The sequence below is a fragment of the Pocillopora verrucosa genome, chromosome 1 (assembly GCF_036669915.1).
Source record: "Pocillopora verrucosa isolate sample1 chromosome 1, ASM3666991v2, whole genome shotgun sequence".
NCBI classification, from domain to species: Eukaryota; Metazoa; Cnidaria; class Anthozoa; order Scleractinia; family Pocilloporidae; genus Pocillopora; species Pocillopora verrucosa.
The window spans coordinates 21,740,032-21,758,456 of NC_089312.1; the positions used below are offsets into that span (position 1 = coordinate 21,740,032).

Genomic DNA, 18,425 nt, shown 5'->3' on the forward strand with positions numbered 1-18,425 from the left:
TTTTGCAAAAGGAAGTTGTTGTTCACCGAACCTCGAATTTGCAGGCTGAGGTAGAGGAACTATTAGTGTCATGATGCTCGCGAACTCGTCTACGGTGTACTCAAAAGCTCCATACAAACTGTAATCAATGGATTCTTTCTGCGAACCAAGTGGATGCTCTCTGCGAAACATGGCTTCATTAAGTTCAAATTAATGCCCCGGGTTTTTCCATTCCTTTCGTGTTACTTGCCTAGTTTTGACCCTGGCTGTCGGTTGTTCAATCGAATCATTATTGTGATCGAATACTTTACCCAGGATTAACCTGATATGCCATTAAATAAGGTCAAAGTCATAGCACGGTACAAAACACATTTCTGGATTTTACTGCTTTAGATGAAGATGTAATTTATACCTCTCCAATGCTTCGATCAAGAATTTGTTATCCGCAAAATGAGGTAGGGACACCTGATAATTAAAAACCCTCTGTCGAGCACAAGCAGCCTCGATGTCATACTCAATTCTTGATTTGAAATCTGGTGCCTTATCAACAGGGGCCGTCAGTTCAACTTTGAAAGGTTCCTCAGGATCCAGATCTCCCCAAAGGGCCCTGGGCCTAGTTATTCAAAGGGCAGATAACGCTATTTAACGGATACATTGCTATTCAGCAGATAAAGATTTATCCGGTGGATAGCGTTATCCAACTTTCGAACGAACGGGGCCTGGCCTTTATAAGCCCTTTCTGGCGTAGCTCTTAGATTATGTTGTATTCCTACCGAGTAGAGACAATTTAATTGCAGTCTATCAGGTAATCGACAGGGGACAGCATGTGCACATGCCACACCCAAAGCAATAGACCATTTCTTGATACGAGTGACATACTGAGCTAGCAAAGGCAACCAGAGAAGTTCATATCTAAAGGAAATAGAAGTGGGTAAGGCAAGAGTGCTTGTTATGAACCTACGACGAGCTTTACCTTACAAAAGCAATTGTACATATTAGGCTAAGAGCGTATCGATTACGCTCAAATTTTCATGATCTTCAACCAAAGATCACAATTCATTCTTTAGCATGGTTGAGATGTCGCGAAGAAATGCTCGGTGATTAAGGAACAGCTTCTAAAACACACGCCAAAAGAGACTCAAATTAAAAAAAGAAAAAAACCGAGGGAAGTTTTGCCTTTAGATAAAAAGAGCCCTATTAGGACTGAATACTCAAGAGAGACAGAACCGGGGACGAAAAATGAAAGGAGGATCGAAACCAACTAACTCTCTCTCACTTGTTCACTAAGTTCTTTCGCTTTACATTTACAAGCTTCTGAATCATTTTACGCCTCCCTGGTGGGAATTTCAGTCTTGAGCAAAGTTCGTCGAGAGTATCAAGTTCTGGACTGGGAAAATAACAAAGCAGTATATTTCGTCACAAAACCATATTGCGTGTATACCATTAGTCTTCTTCTCGAGAATTCCTCGTTCAGTAATGTACATGAAAGGAACAGAGCATACCTTTTAACGTGTGGACCGGCATGTAAATTTTAATGATCATCAACGAGCATCAAGAACTGGCGTTGAGCAAGAGCAGCTTCCACTAAATCAATACCGAATCGAAACTCGAGACGGGACTCCATGGCTGATTATGAAGTATTCCTAAACAGGGAGAAAATTCGAAAAAGAAAGCAAAATTAAAACGAATCACTAAGCCATTACTCAATATGCTTGGGTACAAGAGGTACTTAAACCGATTAGCCTATGATTACTCCTACATTACTTCAAGTGTTTGTTTCTGCTCTAGGACACATGGCTAATAAGGAGGCAAACTATTCTAAACCACAAATACAAATGATGTCTAACTATTTGCAAAATAACATGAAGCTAAGAAGATTGTGCCATATTTTTTTCTGCAAATAACAGTGTAGAGAGTTGATGTCTGAACCTCGGCAGTAGAAGGCCCAATGAGTTATCATCGGTCACGCGCTAGCTGCATGGATAATCGTAACGTTGTCACAGTCAGCGTTTGCGTGAGTTTCTCCCATCAGACAACGACCACTCAATATAGAGTTATGCTTTTATCTACGTTGCCAGCGTCTTCAAAATTTTCGGCCAGTAAGTTGGTCTTTCTCACAATCCAAACATTTCCCATATTTCTTAGCAGTCGTGCGGTTCAGCTGAGGGCCAAAGTCAATTTGGATTCTACCATCTGTGGCATAAGATAAACCAACTCATTATACTTTTGAGTTTTTCCAGCGTAGAAAGAAGGCTGCTAAAAGCGACTGAGGAAACCGGATACAACATAGGCCTGAATATTAAGATTGTTCGTCAACCGACAAAAAAATTTAGGCGGCAGGTTTGGAAAGATAAACTTACAAGTAAACTGGGAAAAGGAAATACCACATTCTTGTGGAAAATAAATAATAATAAAATAGACAACGTTTGCATGTACTGAAGGTATCCTGCAATCTCTTTGGCCTCTAATCGTTTTCCTGCTTATCGCAGATTAGCGCAGAATGCATGTAATACTCATCAAATCTCTTTAAATTGTCTATTTAATAATACATATGGTGGTATTTTTTGATGTTAGCTCAGGCTACCAAAGACGCGGTATTCCTTTCTGCGCACCACGTGCATTTGAATCAAACAAGGTTTGTGCGTCATGATCTGACCATAATGACGCGACCGCGAAAAGTTTTTAAGCCATGTGATGAAAAAGTCCACTTCAGTAGGATTTTATATTAGAGTGCACAAAAGAAAAGCGAAGTTACTTGAGTCAAGGTCAGTGCTGGGGTTGGGGGGGAGGGGTGGGAGAGTTGTACTGTGTGACGAGAGAGAATAAAGTTATCCTCTCCTGTTTGTGATGATTAAATAATACATCTTGCAGTGGAATGTCAATAGGACGCCAGTATATGACCCTCCTACTGTAAAATACTGCTTCCCCCTCTCCTAAGAGTGTCGCGTGACTGATGCGTGAAGAAATGGCGGACGGATTATTTGTTCCCATAAAAATGATTTCCTGAGCATGACACGACTCCAACACGGTCACACGCAACTCAAATTATATTACTACGCTACGTTTATACTCATTCCCTGACGATCAACTGGCAATTTTCTCAAAATCATTGTTATCCACGCCAACCAGCCTGATTATTGTTGGATTATGATAGGCGAAGTGAAATCAAATCAAATGAAACAGGACGCTGGACTGTAGACAAACAAATCAAACCATTGACTGAAAAGATAATCTTACACCTTCCTAGTTTTCTTAGCTTAGTCCATGGCGTGAGTGAAATGTAAACGGCGTTTAAAAAGAAAAAACATTTTCCATGGCTATCTCATCATTATAATTTTTTTTCTGCTGATTATGTTTGTCTCACGCGATGGACTAAGCTTACAGTTTAGGACTGCTCGTAATCTGTTGAAAGGAAAAAAATGACATTTTATTTACTCAGCATTTTAGATAATTAACAGTTAATATTTTATCGAAACATTTAGCGTAGTTTCGACAATTCGTGACGAAGGGTGAAGTTATAAAGACTGAGGAGTGTTTCATGTGTCCATATTCCACACAGGGCAACCCTACTTTTTTCTGTCAAAAAACTTTGTTTCAGTAATAAAATGAGCAGTTTGAATAGAAGTTAGTATTATCTTAGCCAGAAAGTTGGAACACGCAACTTGCCATTTATTTAAAAATGTAGCTTGACTTTATAACAGAAATTGACCAAATAATACTGAGACGAAACTATTGAAAAGTGCTGGATGTCAAATGTCAGATGTTAAGATATAAGAATGACTAAATGACAGCATTTGATTCTACCTTATCAAGCTACTTATCCTCCAAATTGAGCCAAATCAATTATTTCTTCCTTGAAAGCCTTCGGCAGTCTTTCCACTCGGTCAGTATTGTGGTTGGGAATCCTCCTATTGGCTTCGGTATTTCTTGGAACATCAAGACCTTACGTTAGTTCCGCAAAGTTAAAACAGCGTTTGTTGACAAATCAGTGACGCACGGTATGTAAGATGCTGCATGTACAGAGAAACATCTGGCATGGCAGATGCCTCCACGGGTTAAGCTTGGTTTTATTTCTTTGATGGGTTCGAAGGTAATCAACTTACGAGTATCAAAAATGCGCTGCCTCGTGTACTTTGGTTAATCCTGTAGCGCTATTACACCTCACAACAACAACACAAAGCTTCTCAAGTTTAATTTGAACCAGAAAAATAAAAATCACCCTGAAAAGGCTCAAGTTGAGTTGCCAGCGCATTTCATTGGCTTTCACAGATATTCCGAGCTTCGTATGTCCCCCGGGAGTCACGCGAACAACCAAACAGGAAATGATGTCGATGCTCATTTGATGTTGCTCAAAACATACAATCTGCGCCGCGCCGCTGAGCCATGGCGAACATTCAACGTTAAAGGCCCTGGCTTTCTTTACGTTTCTTTATCACGCTTGTGTAGCTCTATTAAAGCCGTAGCCGACCACGTGGTCTTCAATGAGCAAAGGACCTTTGCCTTGAGTCAGGGTAGATCCAGTGACTACAGGTGAGTTACTACAGTTTATATTCGCTGATCTCTGTGTAACGAGCACGGTAACACCCCCAGTGAAACGCGCCTGTCCAATAAGACTATAGATTACACTTACTTACTACTTGCGCCTGAATTCAGGTTATCCCTAGATATCAGTCAGAGAAAAAACCAACGGATCTTTCGCCTCATTGCTTTCAAGTTTATTTGGCGTAGAGCACCAGGTTAAAATATTCCCGCCCCTTGTGGGTCACAGAGCCATTCTCTTACAAGTGGGTAAACTTCGCGTCAAAATAAATCGTGCGAAACGCCTAATTTTGATAAGAAACCCTTTAAACGTCTCCTTATCAATTAAAAAAGTGCGACAGTGCAGTTGGAAAACCATTAGAGACTTGACTATTAAAAAAAGGTATTTAATTATTGAGATCGGTAATGTTTGTGATGGTGCTGTTTGCTCTGAATATAAACGAAAGGACAAATAGCTGGTAATTGATTAGAACAAATTATGATGCACTACAAAGTTGCCCACATACACATTGGTCTAAGTTGTTTTATTTGATCTCTATCAATTACCTGTTTCTGAATCAGACGGTACTTGGAGGCCAGCACCAGTGAAATTGGGTTATCGAACAGATTGGAGACCCAAGAAGGAGACAATTATTATCCGAGAGGGTGAATGACAGATTTTAACGTCGGCAAAGTAAAGATTCTTAGGATAGATAACCGTTCTTTAAAGCCACAGAACGGCTCGCTTTAAATACCAACGCAAATCTTTGCTAGGAGTAATTAAAACGCTTCTTCTTATTTTCAATCGGCTAATGAATTCATCGTTGTTAGTGATGTTTCAATCTGTGTATCTCCCGCTTGTCGAGTTTCACCGGAAATGAGCTTTCATTTTGTCCATCACAACGGGAATTAAGGTTTTAAGTCGACCACTCTTTTAGCGATTCGTTTCGCGCGCATTACACTATCGCCTCATAAAGCGCAAACTTTAAAATCTAAGCTGACTTGATGACATCATTGCCGTTCAGTAACAAGTAATTAACAGGTTGTAATATTCAGTTTAGTCTATTGCATGTTTTAATATAACCAGACATCTCTGTTTTATTGCAAATTTCGTCTGCTTCCTGAGAGCTTCCTGAAAGGAAATGCCAAGAAAGCTTGAAAACAATACAAGTAACCTGTTGCACACGTGATGTTTGACGTCACATCACCAATCTCCATGGAGACTTGTAGTATTTTAACTAAAACGGAAGTTATTCTTGACCTAATTGCACTTTGCGTTTTCTCGCAAAAAGAACTTTTGTTGCGCTCCGCATAAATTGTTTCTATTTTGAACTCGATATGCTACCGCTGAGAGGCGTCTAATTATGCCCGGCGTAGTTACCGACCCGTAATCATTGGGACCAAATTAATTAAATGATGACTAATCCTTTGAAATTCGGTGGAAATACAGGCAATTATGAAAATAACATGTATTATTTCTAGGTGTTAGAAAAAGCCACTCATCAAACACGCCACAGTTGTTGCATTTGGCTGAAATGATGCACGAATAAGCTCTTTGCTTTTTTCATTTGATACGAATTAACCTTATTTCCTCCGGTTCTCTTGATATGTTCCGGGAAATCATTAGGTTCCTTTGAAAGAGAGCTTGTTTTGCTTGATCGTGGGATGAAACTCCGCAAGTCGAGATGATGTTTTGAAAAAATTGCATATTACTGTTCCACTTCAGTGATAGAGGAACAAGATTTACGCAGAGTCATTGCAATTGACAACATGGTATTATCCTCGATCTCCGCTCGATATCGTTATGTCACCCCACTGCATTAGATTACAAATAAGAGGAGCAAGATCTCATATTACAACTAGTTTCGTCTGAGACAGACAGATTATCCGCAAAGATCAGCAAGTGCATTCGAAGTGAAATTACAATCACAGTCTTGGTCAATCATTGGTTCGCTCGCAAAAGTCTGTTTTCACCCGGACTTTTTGTAAACTTCTATTTTTCTTGAAAGTCAGGGTAGAAATGAAATACATTTATGATTGGAAATTTTCTGTCCTATACACTGCGTCGTAGACATCGAGCTACTTTCAACTCTCATTTAAGACTGTGTATGATTGAAGAGACATGGGTCCGTTGATATTCAGATAAATCCTTCGTGAAGGTTGCACTTCAATTCCAAGAAGTAATTGGTTCTCAGTGCAAACTACAATGAGCACACCGATTGTTTAACCATTTAACTCCCATGTGTGACCATGACAGATTTTCTCCTTACGTTATCAATACAATATCAACCAGATAAGTGATGAGAACAAAGAAAATTATCAATCTGGGGATAATAAGTTGATCCAATACTAAATTGTCCTGAACTAACAGTATAGGAATTGTATGTTTGACAGTAAGGAGAATTACAAATTTGATCTGGGAGTTAAAGGATTAAGAACTGTCCAACGAGCATAAATGGATCACGAGTAGGGTCAATGAATGAACAGTTTTCTTTTTTTGTTTTCGGCAGTAACACTATGTAAATTGTAAGGCAAGTTTTACACATAGCATGATTAAGAGGCTTATTTTCTTAACTTATTGTTACAAAACACCGAAACAACGAATATAGTTTCTTTGCATGAAATAGGGCCTGAGCTCCTTGGGTTACGATTACGAGCAGTCGCTCCTTTACAACAAAGTCCATCGCGCGAGTGTAAAATTCAGAGAAAAAAATTGATCTAAGCGCGCTACGCAGAACTTTTCGTGCGCCTCACTCCCATTGTTCCGCACGGCGCGCTAACATCAATTTATTTATTTATTTATTATTTTTTTAATGATTTTTTTTCTTAATCGCACGACGGACTTCGGCGTAAAGAAGGGACAGCTCGTAGTCTATCTTTGTTTAGGAAGATCAAACAAAATCATGTGTCGTTAAATTGATTAACAACATATGTTTTGAGTGATTTGCTGGATGGTAATGTAATTACTGTTAAATGAATAACAAAACTTGTAGTTGCGATAATTTATTGTTATTTCGAGAAAGGATGGCAGAGACAAAGTGCACTGGTTTTAAACTCTCCCAACAAATGGCAAACCAATTTTTTGTTATATGCTGATGAGAAGTTGATATTCCAGTCCATAATGTCATTCTTCAGTTGATAACTAGTCTAATTCTCATTGTCCACCCATTGGCGAACAGGAGAAAGGAGTAAGGAGAATTAAGGTGTTCATAATTTTTGGGAATGATATTGTACACCTCAAAGATAACTGACCAGAACCCGCTTCTAGAAACATAGTATTTGTGCTTACACAAATTTACATGTATCTGCTTAACTCTGAAAAAGCTCAAGGAAGCAAAACCCTCAAGTTATTCAAACTGGATAAATATCGTGTGAAAATGAAAGTTCACCTGATATTGAATATCAACAGATTTTCACCAGCTATTTTTATGATGCTCCGTTTCACGTCATGAAAGTGATATTCAATTAACTGTTTTGTATGGATTATTTTTTACCTCTCTCGATTAAGGTAAGCTCTGGGGAACAGAATGAGAAAAGGTAAACAATACGAGAAAGTCAAAAAGTTAACAAGGTGGAAAGAATTCAAGTAATTGTTTAAGTGCTTTGTAATTAACCTCTTTGTGCATGTGAAAATTGAAATCGAATCGAAAAATTATTTTCTAACGGAACATTAAATCGACGGATTCTTCACTCGCACCTAAGCATTCGAGGGTAACTTTTTGCAATGCAATTATAATCAAGCCGTTTAGTGTTAACAGCAAAAAAGTCACTATGTAGCTTTTCTTTGTACCAAAATCTCGCCTCATTAGCATCAAGGCGAAGATTGCTCGATTACAATCGCTGTCACAATATCAGCCAAGCGTTGATTCCTTGTCTTTTGAAAAACCTTGAAAGCCTATTTGATCAAGGGCTTTGTTCATTGGCCGCAGCGGTCGCATTTGTGAATGGTGGCTCCCAAACAAAAGGTATGCCTTGTGTATTAGCACTGAAATCAAATGTTTGGTGTCCACCTGAGGGGAGGAGAACTTTGATTTTATGTGGTTATTACAAGATTAATATGATCGTTGTCGCAGCTGATGTCTTTGAATCACTTGGAAGGCACGCAAGAGGTAACTTAATGTAAGCCCTGATACCCAAACGTGTACTTAACGATGTGAATCGAATTCGATCTCAATTTGAAATGGACTCAACTCCAACCTGTGAAAGCTTGTTTACGTTCTCCTAATATTGTTGTAGTCAACTAACATAGTTGGTTAGATCTTGAAGAGATTGTGTGTTTTGAATCTTCACCGACCGCTATCGTTTCTATTTAATTATGTTTTGTTTCAGCGTGGGCCCAAAGAACGTTTTACAAGCGTGTCATGAATCGAATTGGCATCGACACTCGTATATTTTCTAAATTGGACATGTACGAAATCTTTAAGACTTGTGTTGAAATAAATCTTCGCTCTGACAACGCTACTGGCTTGGATTTGTCGAAAGTGTGGCAAAAAACGGCCCATTTCGTGGAATGAACCATTTTTATTCATTGAGTTTTTATGGTGCGCATTTCATCGTAATCGTTAATTTACCTATGCGCATTACTCTGGCAAAGCCAGGTTGTCGCTTTAGTCAGTTGTGAACAATGGCCTATTTCCTGTTCGCATATTTAATAAGCGACTTTTCAAAATCTCTAACTTTATGCAAAATACAACTACAGTCAACCAATTTTTATCCTTTTCAAAGTGTTCAACGGGGGTGTTTCATGACTTTTAATTTAATGAACACGGACTGTAACCTAACTTTTTCGAGATTATGGTGTGGTCTTCCCTTTTTATCTCTATTCTTGCGTATTCGTGAGACTTAAAGGAATATTTGACAGAAAATTGACCTTTAATTTCCATAGCAGTTGAGCTTCAAGAAAGACAAGTCATCATGATACGGCGTGAATCTTTTAAGTTGGAATATTTTCAAGAACGGTGTTTCTCGTTAAGCGCTACTTGTTGGGTCGTAAATCGAACTTCAACTTTATACAGGTTTTGACTTAAAAGAATGGTTCCGCTGACTTTCTCCCAGTTTTGAACCGTGAAATTTGTTTAGGTTATTGTTGAGCGGTAGATTGCGTTCGTTGAGAGGAGTTGAAAACTCGATGTGAAGGTTGCTCCTTCGTATTCGAAATTTCTTACCTTCGCCAGCAGGAACTCTTAATTTATGTTTCCCGATTTCGATTTTATTTGAAATCTTTAAATTATTCAGAAACATAGGGACAGAAAAAACACCTATGCTCATACCGTATTTAAAGAAATACAACCACCAGACCACGGTATGTTTTTGCTAACCACCCAACGTGCTTAATGCGACAGTTTTTCAGCTCGTTTTTCATTTCTTATTCAAATAGTCAGATGTTATGGCTCAAGCGCCGTGTTTCTTCTGCCAGCTTGCATCTGCCAGAGTAAATGAAATCAAAGTGTTTGGTATTTTTCTCCTCTGTCATCGTGAAACAGGTTTCTTCTTTGCTCCCTTTCCCGAAGAATTGGCTATTCAATTCTGAAGAAATTGGCGGATTAATTTTGACAGAGCAACCTTAAATTATTCTTACTTACTCAGTACCGCTGAGCGACAAAGTCCGGAACTTTTTTCCTTCCAAATAGCTTATATCAATCCGAAGGAGTAAATTTACTTTCAGAAGAGAAGGAACAATACGGTGATCTTAACCTCAGTCTTTCCTGTCGTTTATGATCAGTAATATCAATAATATCTTTCGCGAAGATTTAAGGAATGTCTGACCTTAAGAGCTACAGGAAGAAACGTGAAGCACAAAGTTTGCCGGTGCGGTGTATAAACAGATGAGCATCAGTTGTTATGAATACAAGCACACCACACATGCACCCAGCCTGAAGAAAAAGCGGAGTCGAGACACCTTTGATCAGCGTTATCTCTTGTATAACCTATCACACCCTTTAGCAAGATTAATACCATATGTTGTTTCCACTTTTCTTTTTAGATATGCTTGTGAGAACATGAAGTCATACTAGGTTAGAGACCACTTCCTCGTCTCCTCGTTTATCAGATTTTAAGTGCGTACGTAAGGTTTAGCTACCAGTTATAGATATGCTTTGATGATGAAGAAAAGAAACTGCGAATTCCTTCATACATATTCGTGTATACAGATACATTACAAACGCACATTTCCAAATGTTCTCCTTGTTCGCTCAAGAAACTCTCTTCTTTGCGCCGGATCGGAAGATTTATAGGTTTTTAAATGGAAGAACTAATTTTGACCTAACGAACAAGCTAAGGGCTGAATAAATGAAGAACGAAACAAGGGTGGATATTGTTACTTAGTTTACAACATTCCAAAACAAATCCAGCTTTCAATTACGATCGAAATTGATATCGCTGTAAGTCTCTAATAGGATGTGCGCAAGAATGACATTAAAAAAAAATACAACAACAACAACTAGTGGAAAGGTTCAACAATCACATGGCTGTTTGAAATGGATGAAGGCAGTTGCTTGCCACCAGCAAATGACAAGGAATGGGGTGCTGGCCGTAAGCATAAGAACTGGGCAACAAAGTACTTTAAGCTTACAACTATGCTCCTGAAAAATAACAACAAAGAATTTTAAATGTGCCCTGACTAAACTTTAATACCATTTTCTGCTATTACTAGGTCGCTCGCTTACATGACGACCAAATCCGATAAACCTCAAAGAGGGTTAAGCGTATTACTTACTTAGCGACCAAGTCGTAATCATATCACCAATGACAGCGCGAACACAATTCTTTGTTGTTACTATCTTGAAAATGGATTTTGTGTCACGAATGAATTTTTTTACCCTTTCGGTATGTTATTTGTTTTTTTCTACGAAATTTTCTAGGTTTTTTTTTAATCTTTGAAGGTGTTTTTATCCCTGAATTAAATGCAATTGATGTGTTGTTGACCTATATTCTGCGTAATAAAGTCAACGCTTACAATCTTCTTTCATCACTAAGTAATTTTTCAATCCAAGTTTCTTCGCATATGACAAGTGATTTTAGCCGGACTGTTCTGGAAATATGAAATAATGTATTATAAGGTAAAAATCATCTTTGTGTGTCAGTTCTCTGGACAATAAAAATATTCGTGTTTGCTTGGAGATTTACTTCAGTAAATGGAACAATTGTCCATTTTTAAAAATATATATCAAAAAGTCTGATTTTTTTTGCTTGTGCACTTTGCTGATTTTTCGAGGAAAATTAATCAAACTTAAATTTGATGAGCTCAAGCGATTTGCTAGTAAGTAACATCGCATAAGTGGTGTATATATCCCGCCCATCTCATATCCCGAGAGAAAAGAAAAAACAGCTTCTTTTCAAATGCATAAAACATCGAGACGTTGCTAGCCACTTTGCCATTCGCTGGTTGTGCCGACTGTCCCTTTTTATGTAAATAGAGGGGGTGGTCCAACAACTTGAATAAAACGATGCCAAGATAGATTCGCCTTCTCATTGTATCCAGATGATCATGGAGTTCTTTACCGCTGTACGCGTGGCTTTCGACTGACAAGGGCTTGTCAATTGATGAAGGTTATTGTTCAATTTTTTACATCTGTGAAATACGGTAAATTATACCGTCTATGCGCCTACGGAGCGGTTCTTTTTAAGAGTGATATAATTACACCTCTTCCAAGGCAATGATCACGTCCACCAGCAAGGCACAAGTTTGTTGTTCAATTTATACTAGTTTACAATGATAGCTTCCTTAATTTTCAGTTACACTGTTGTCAGAAAAATATAAACACTGTCAGTATGAAACCAACCCAAGCGCGCCGCGACAAATTGCGAAATTTATGATCTAATCCGAATACTACGGTATCGCTTGTGCAGTTACTAGGCTACGCGTTCTTGGCAAAGGAATAACTTGTATTTCTTTGTTTTATTTTCTCTTAGAAAGAGCAATCTTTGTGCGTGGCTCTCATAAACGTTTCTGTATTTGCGACGATCACACTTACGTTTATGATAATTTGTATTTTTGTATTCGAGATTAGGAATCTTAAAGGTGTCGCTTAGCAATTTACTTCAGTGGCAGTGGGATTTTTATTACATTTTTACCCTTTTCACGAAAAAGTAAATAATTTGTGTTGTCAGTGTTAATGGCTCCTTCGACTACACTATAAATCACCTTCTTCAAAATTATGTGTTTAGATAAACTGAAAATTATAGATAATCCAGTAGGACTGGAAACTTCAAAACGCCAGTGTGAAAGCTTCTTCGGTTGTGTCACTAAAGAAAATAACGCAACTTTGCATCCAATTATTTACGGCCGCGAGGTCAGTCGCTGCTGCCAAAAACTTAATTGCCTAGAATACCTTTTTTTTTTAATAAGCTACGGTCCCTTCCTTACTACAGGAAACATCGGTAAACCGCATAAAAGATACTTGCCTGCGAGAAAACAAGTTTCAATATTAGCTTTTGAATAAGATCAAAACATTGAAGAAACCTATTGTGATGTTACAAAGTCAATCAAGCACGCGCTCAGGAATAAACTGTTTCTGATTGGCTAAGAGATACAAATTGCCCGCCTTCTTTTTAAAGATGAGCGATTAGGGATGAGGAACGCGTTAGAAACAAAAAATTGAAAAAAAAATGAATTCATTTTTGTGTGATCAGAATAAGTGAACCATTCATTAAATTAATGAATATTTTTTCTTTTAGTTCACCCAAAAAGAAAGACATATCTTATCTACTCGATTTGAAGAAACAAAATTGGCGTTATTTCGAGATTATGCAATAATGAAAGCAAAAAAAGTTGTCTAGTTAGGCTATAAAATCAGCGGAAAATATATTGCAAAATTCGCAGATGTTTTGTTGTGAAATTTGTTTATATTACTTAAACAATTATCTGAAGAATTTTTAGATGCAAAGCCTGAAAGGAAAATTTCTTTTCATCACACTTATGATCTCGTGTTTACCCTGTTCTTGTTGCCAAGATTAAAAAAAGAGGCCTGCGGGAAAACGTTTGTGATATCCTCGCATACCTCATGTTGTAAAATCAATATTTTTTTTGCGGCTAGTATGATTTTTAACAATATTTCAATCAGGATAAACTTGCAGATCAAACTACAATTTCCTCCAGGCTCGTTTTCAGTCACTGTTATGGGCAGCTGACAATTTTTGTTTGCCCTAAGAACTGCTGCTAAAAGAACAATAACTTATGACCGTCAGTGTTTTTACAGTTATCACCAGGAAATATAGTAAATTTTATAGCGGGAACGCAAGCGCAATCTCAACTTCATTCGTCTGGACGAAGTCTGAATGCTCAGGTTTTTATCACGATATTTTCTGCATCATCTTGAAGAACTTTATCATGATATTTTAGGTCATTTTGGTGATGCAGGAATCTTTTTCAGAATGCAATAAAACCTTAAATTCATGTTTAGTTGGGATGAACTAACACGACAAGGATAGCACGAAACCATCAGATAAAAAAGAAAGAGGATATTTAAGTAAGGAAAAGATTTCCAACGATTACGGACAACGAACGAAAAATGAAAGCTTGATTTTTTAAGTTATTCAAACCGTGACACAAGAACTGTTGCGAGAAGGTTCGTGAATGTTTCTTCCCCCTCCACTCAATGGTTCGGTATAACCCGCGCTTTTGAGATCTAATGTTTACTCATGAAAGTGACCTGATCAAGCGGCCTCCAGTGTTAATGTTAACTTTCTGCGTTTGCTGTTTAAGGCGATGAGCAAAGGCAAAATTATCAAGAATATTCCCCTCTGGCTTGTTCTGCTTGTTCTCCTTCTGTTTTGTGGACTATTAATATGGTAATGAAGACCTAGAACGGGGTCATTTTCATTTAGCCGCTGTGGAAAATGAAATGAGCGTTTCTGTAGCTTTCGACTGAAAACGCATAATCATTTCCACGACGCGAAGATTCCCTTTATGTGAAATCTTTAGTAATAAAAACAGATTGTTTTTTTTTAAGACTCCTTGTGTCGATACGACTAGACTTCATGCAAAAACGATCGCTTGTGCGATCGTGGTTAAATTTTATCCCTTCCAAAATAAAGTAGCGAAAACGAACAGTTTCAGCTGTTTTCAATAGCTAAATTGATGACATGTATGCATGAAAATTTTATGCCTACCTGACAACCTAATCTATTTTTGAATTAATTAACATTAAAGATAAATTTTCAAATTTACTTTGTTTGTAGGTAGGTGAATTTTACTTCGGATGGAGCTTGAATACATAGATTTGGAAACAACCGGAATAACCAGCGCAGGTAAGCTAACTAAAAGTAATGCTGAATTACTTTAGAGAGATTGACTGGCAATACGTTTCCCGCCGCATTAAACCGAAAGGCAATTTAAATATTCCGCTCGTGCGAGAGTCCAGGCATAGAAATAATCTTTATTGACTCGTCGCAAACCTCGGGGAGTGCTCAACAATGGACTTTTTAGGGCAGCAGAGAAAATGTTACTGGAAATCGGTTAATTTTTTTCCCAGCGAGATTTCAACCAAGGTGAACGTATTTAAATGTTAAGAAACAGATTCTAGGCTCGTCTAATTATTCAGCGTTAGACACAAGCTAAGTTTGCCTGTAAATGAAATTCGTCGCAATTAACTTTCACCTGATATTGTATATTTTGTGTGCGTTATTTTGCTTTTCGCGTCAAAAGGCCAAATCTATCGCGACTTTTACACGCGGGTTTCGCCTCGGTTTTTCCTGCGACCGTGAAAATCCTCCTTCTCCATAAATTGCACTTTTCTGCATAAAAAACAAAATCGTTTTATGCGACTTGCGAAGGAGGCATTAGAATTTAAGAACAGCGCCGCAAATGTGTTAGTTTGGCTATCTTGTTAGCGGGAAATTAGATTTGCCCGGTTGAAGACCAACAAGTTACCTAACTCACGGGCACATTTTCTCGCAAAGAAGGTCTTTGTCGAAGAAATTTCCCACCGATAGCTTCGAAGGAAAGGTGTTTGAATCAATGGAAGGATCGCGAGGCGGGCCAATCGGGAAATGTACTTTTATCCGGTTTTTTATTTGTATTCTCTCTCTGATTTACGATATTCAAGTTTATCATAAGGGAGTTTGCTCTCTACCTTAGATACATGACTCATGCGTCTTAAGATGTGTGGATGAGGAGTGATATTTAATTCTTTCTTTCATCGTCTGATTCACGTATTGCCAAGTTGGACAGAAAACTCGAAAGAGGATAAAAATTCAATGGTTGTCTCCTTATGTAATCAGTTGTACAGAATTCATGTATAACTCTAGTAATTGATACACGATTACAGCTTTCTTTTTAAATATTTAAAGTTCTCTTTCTGAATACCGTTGATCGTTGAAACAAAAATAGTGGGTCTCGCATGGACGGATAAGGGATCGTCTCCGACAATTTAAAATCTTTTTTCTCAATTCCTTTTTGATTCGCGCTGTGTCATATTGAAACAATATCACTGCAACAACTTTTTAAAGGGATATATTTGGGTTTGTCAACAAATCAATGAAAATCAAACTACAAGTTTTACCCACAGAAAAGGAAACTATTTATATTTTCATGGTTCTTTAAATGGAAATTGGAAAAACGATCAGATCACTTTCAGATTAAAAGCTATTCGCGCACGGTCAACTAAATGACGACAGAATCGATTGGCGTCCTTTTACGCTGAAACTGTCGGCCAGTTTGATATCTTTGCGTAAAAGTAATTTCCAATTGCGCCTCTTTTTAAAACAAATGATCTCTGCTCACCATCACGATATATACATAAAAAACACAAACAAACAAACAGCGTCAGATAGTTTTATGCACGATAGATACAGTTACCAATTATGCCACACCTTCAGGGGCAACGTGTCTGCAGTGAGCGGCAACCGTCATTTCATCATCTACTCTAAAAATTCCGAATGTTTGAGGCTCAATTTTCAGCATTGAAGCATGACATTGCACCGCCTACTTTGACAACCCTGAGTGCGTGAAATCTTTTGGAGCAAAATTTATTGTTAACATTCGTTTGAAATTTACAAATGCCGGCGTATTAAAGAATTGACAATGAATTTAGTTCGTATTCTCTTGTTGCAACAAAACTGCGCATATAAACTAAATTTGTAGCATACTCATCCTTCGGACACAATAATCCAGGAATCCAGTCTCCGTTTACCTTTGAGTAAGACTTTGTTTTATTTCCACTTCTTTATCTCCACTATATATTTATAAATCCTGGGGATGGCTTTTTACGATTTGAGACATATGGTAATATTCACCACCAAAATCTAGTATTTTATGTGTAAACGATAAGGAACCCATTGAATGTTTTAAAATATTACTCCCTTGTTTAAGGAGGTTATTTCATTTCACCCAACAAAGTCACGCCATTTTCAACCAACGGGCAGATTCCCAATTGGTGTTACGGCTCTACCTGAGAATCTTGAGAGATGAGCCGGTTGACAAAAGAAACCAGCGAGGAGCCGGCGATCAAATTTTACGACTTGCGCGCAATTACGTTTGGTTCGAATGCCGACCCCACCTTGCAATGATTCGGACACTTGAAAATTTCCCTTCCTTCCGGTCACGTTAACGGATGAAAAAAGGAAAGAAATTAAAAATTAAACAGAAAGAAGGGAAAAAAAACCATCATTAACTGAGGAAAATGGCTTTTTACATAAGACAAAGAGCACGCACAACGTTCATATTCGTCTAAATGCTCGGAATTTTGTGCAATCCTTCTTAATTTTGGATCGATAAGCCTTTGAGTCCATTCCTTACTGAGCCAAGTGTTTTCAAAGTTGAGGAGCTTATGATTAGAGCAACACCGCCAGTTGTTTTTCATCGCACAATATTTCGTATATTTTTAATTTTATTGCTCAATACTCAAGTGTTTTTTTTGTTGTGTTTTTCGCCAAGTTAATTCGAAATAAAACGGCCATCGTGGTCGACTCATCTTAATTTTTTCTATTAGTCTCAGAGTTATGCTCGCAGTTGGCAGTGTTTGGCCTTATGTGTTCTTAATCAACGTTTTGCCAAAATGTAAAAATAAAGAAGTAACTTTAAGAGGGGGAAATATCACTGGCCTCCAGTTGAAGATGAACAACTGCCGATGTTAGCTGCCATGAATTTGTTTACTGACTCTTCTAGTTCTTTGGTCAACACGCGTGGCTCTTGGCACATATTCCCATATTCCACCTCTTTCTGTTTTGACTAAAAAAGGGTATCGTGTGCTCTCTCTTAAGTGTTTGCTCATAGAAACATTCGCGGTTTCTCAGAGAGTGTCTGAAGAGATCTTCGAAAGCGGATACTTACCTGAAGTAATATGTATTCTTTGACGTATTCGTACGTGCACTTCGCATCCTGTTTTGTTGCCTTAGCTGAATCATGAAATAGTGTAGGAGATTCCATTCCCACGTATACTCAACCCTCCTCTGTTGCGTGATCATATCTATTTTTAAAAGATGTCCATTTCATCATTTTACTGAGTGATTTATCATTGATCCCAGTTATCCTTTCACACCGGCGGGTTTGATCGGAGTTGCTTTAATTCTGTAACAGAGGTCGATTAGTATGTTTTGAGCTTTCGTATCAAGGGAAAGGTATCTTTTATTTCGGAGATTAAGCTAAAAATAAACGAAGCCTGTTAAGATATTTGCGTCAGTGTAACTCAGATACATTCAAGTTCGAGACAAATCTGTTTTTCGTTTTGCGTGCGGTGTCGCCAGATCACTGTCACGCCAAAATGTGCGAGAAATCAAAATTCGCATCACGCGTGTGCTGCCTTTATCATTGTAAAGCCGCCACCGCCTTCTTCCATTGGTTAATACGTTTTCAACCTTTGTTCATCTCAATGGCCTCCTTGTTCACCATTGTTTATCAATCTGCATATATCTTATCCAATGAGGACCACGTCACATGTGGTCAATAAAAATAATGACAAAACAACGTCAACTTGTCACCACTTGTCCTA

General features: G+C 38.0%; 1 protein-coding gene and 1 pseudogene across 4 annotated transcripts in view; one reads left to right on the top strand and one right to left on the bottom strand.

Annotated features, from left to right (window-relative positions):
- Positions 1–189: 189 nt before the first annotated feature.
- Positions 190–1,603, bottom strand: LOC131769034 (uncharacterized; annotated as a pseudogene).
- A 2,753-nt stretch (positions 1,604–4,356) lies between these two features.
- Positions 4,357–18,425, top strand: part of LOC131768999 (zinc finger MIZ domain-containing protein 1) — a 39,180-nt gene continuing 25,111 nt past the window's right edge. The window contains exons 1-2 of one of the 4 annotated variants that reach the window (XM_059084719.2): positions 4,357–4,509; positions 14,677–14,745. In XM_059084719.2, the coding sequence (XP_058940702.1) occupies positions 14,697–14,745 (49 nt within the window). In that variant the 5' untranslated portion in view covers positions 4,357–4,509; positions 14,677–14,696. Of the gene's footprint in view, positions 4,510–8,470; positions 8,607–11,997; positions 12,046–14,676; positions 14,746–18,425 lie in introns of those variants that run through there. The other 3 variants (XM_059084718.2, XM_059084716.2, XM_059084720.2) reach the window with 3 other exon arrangements.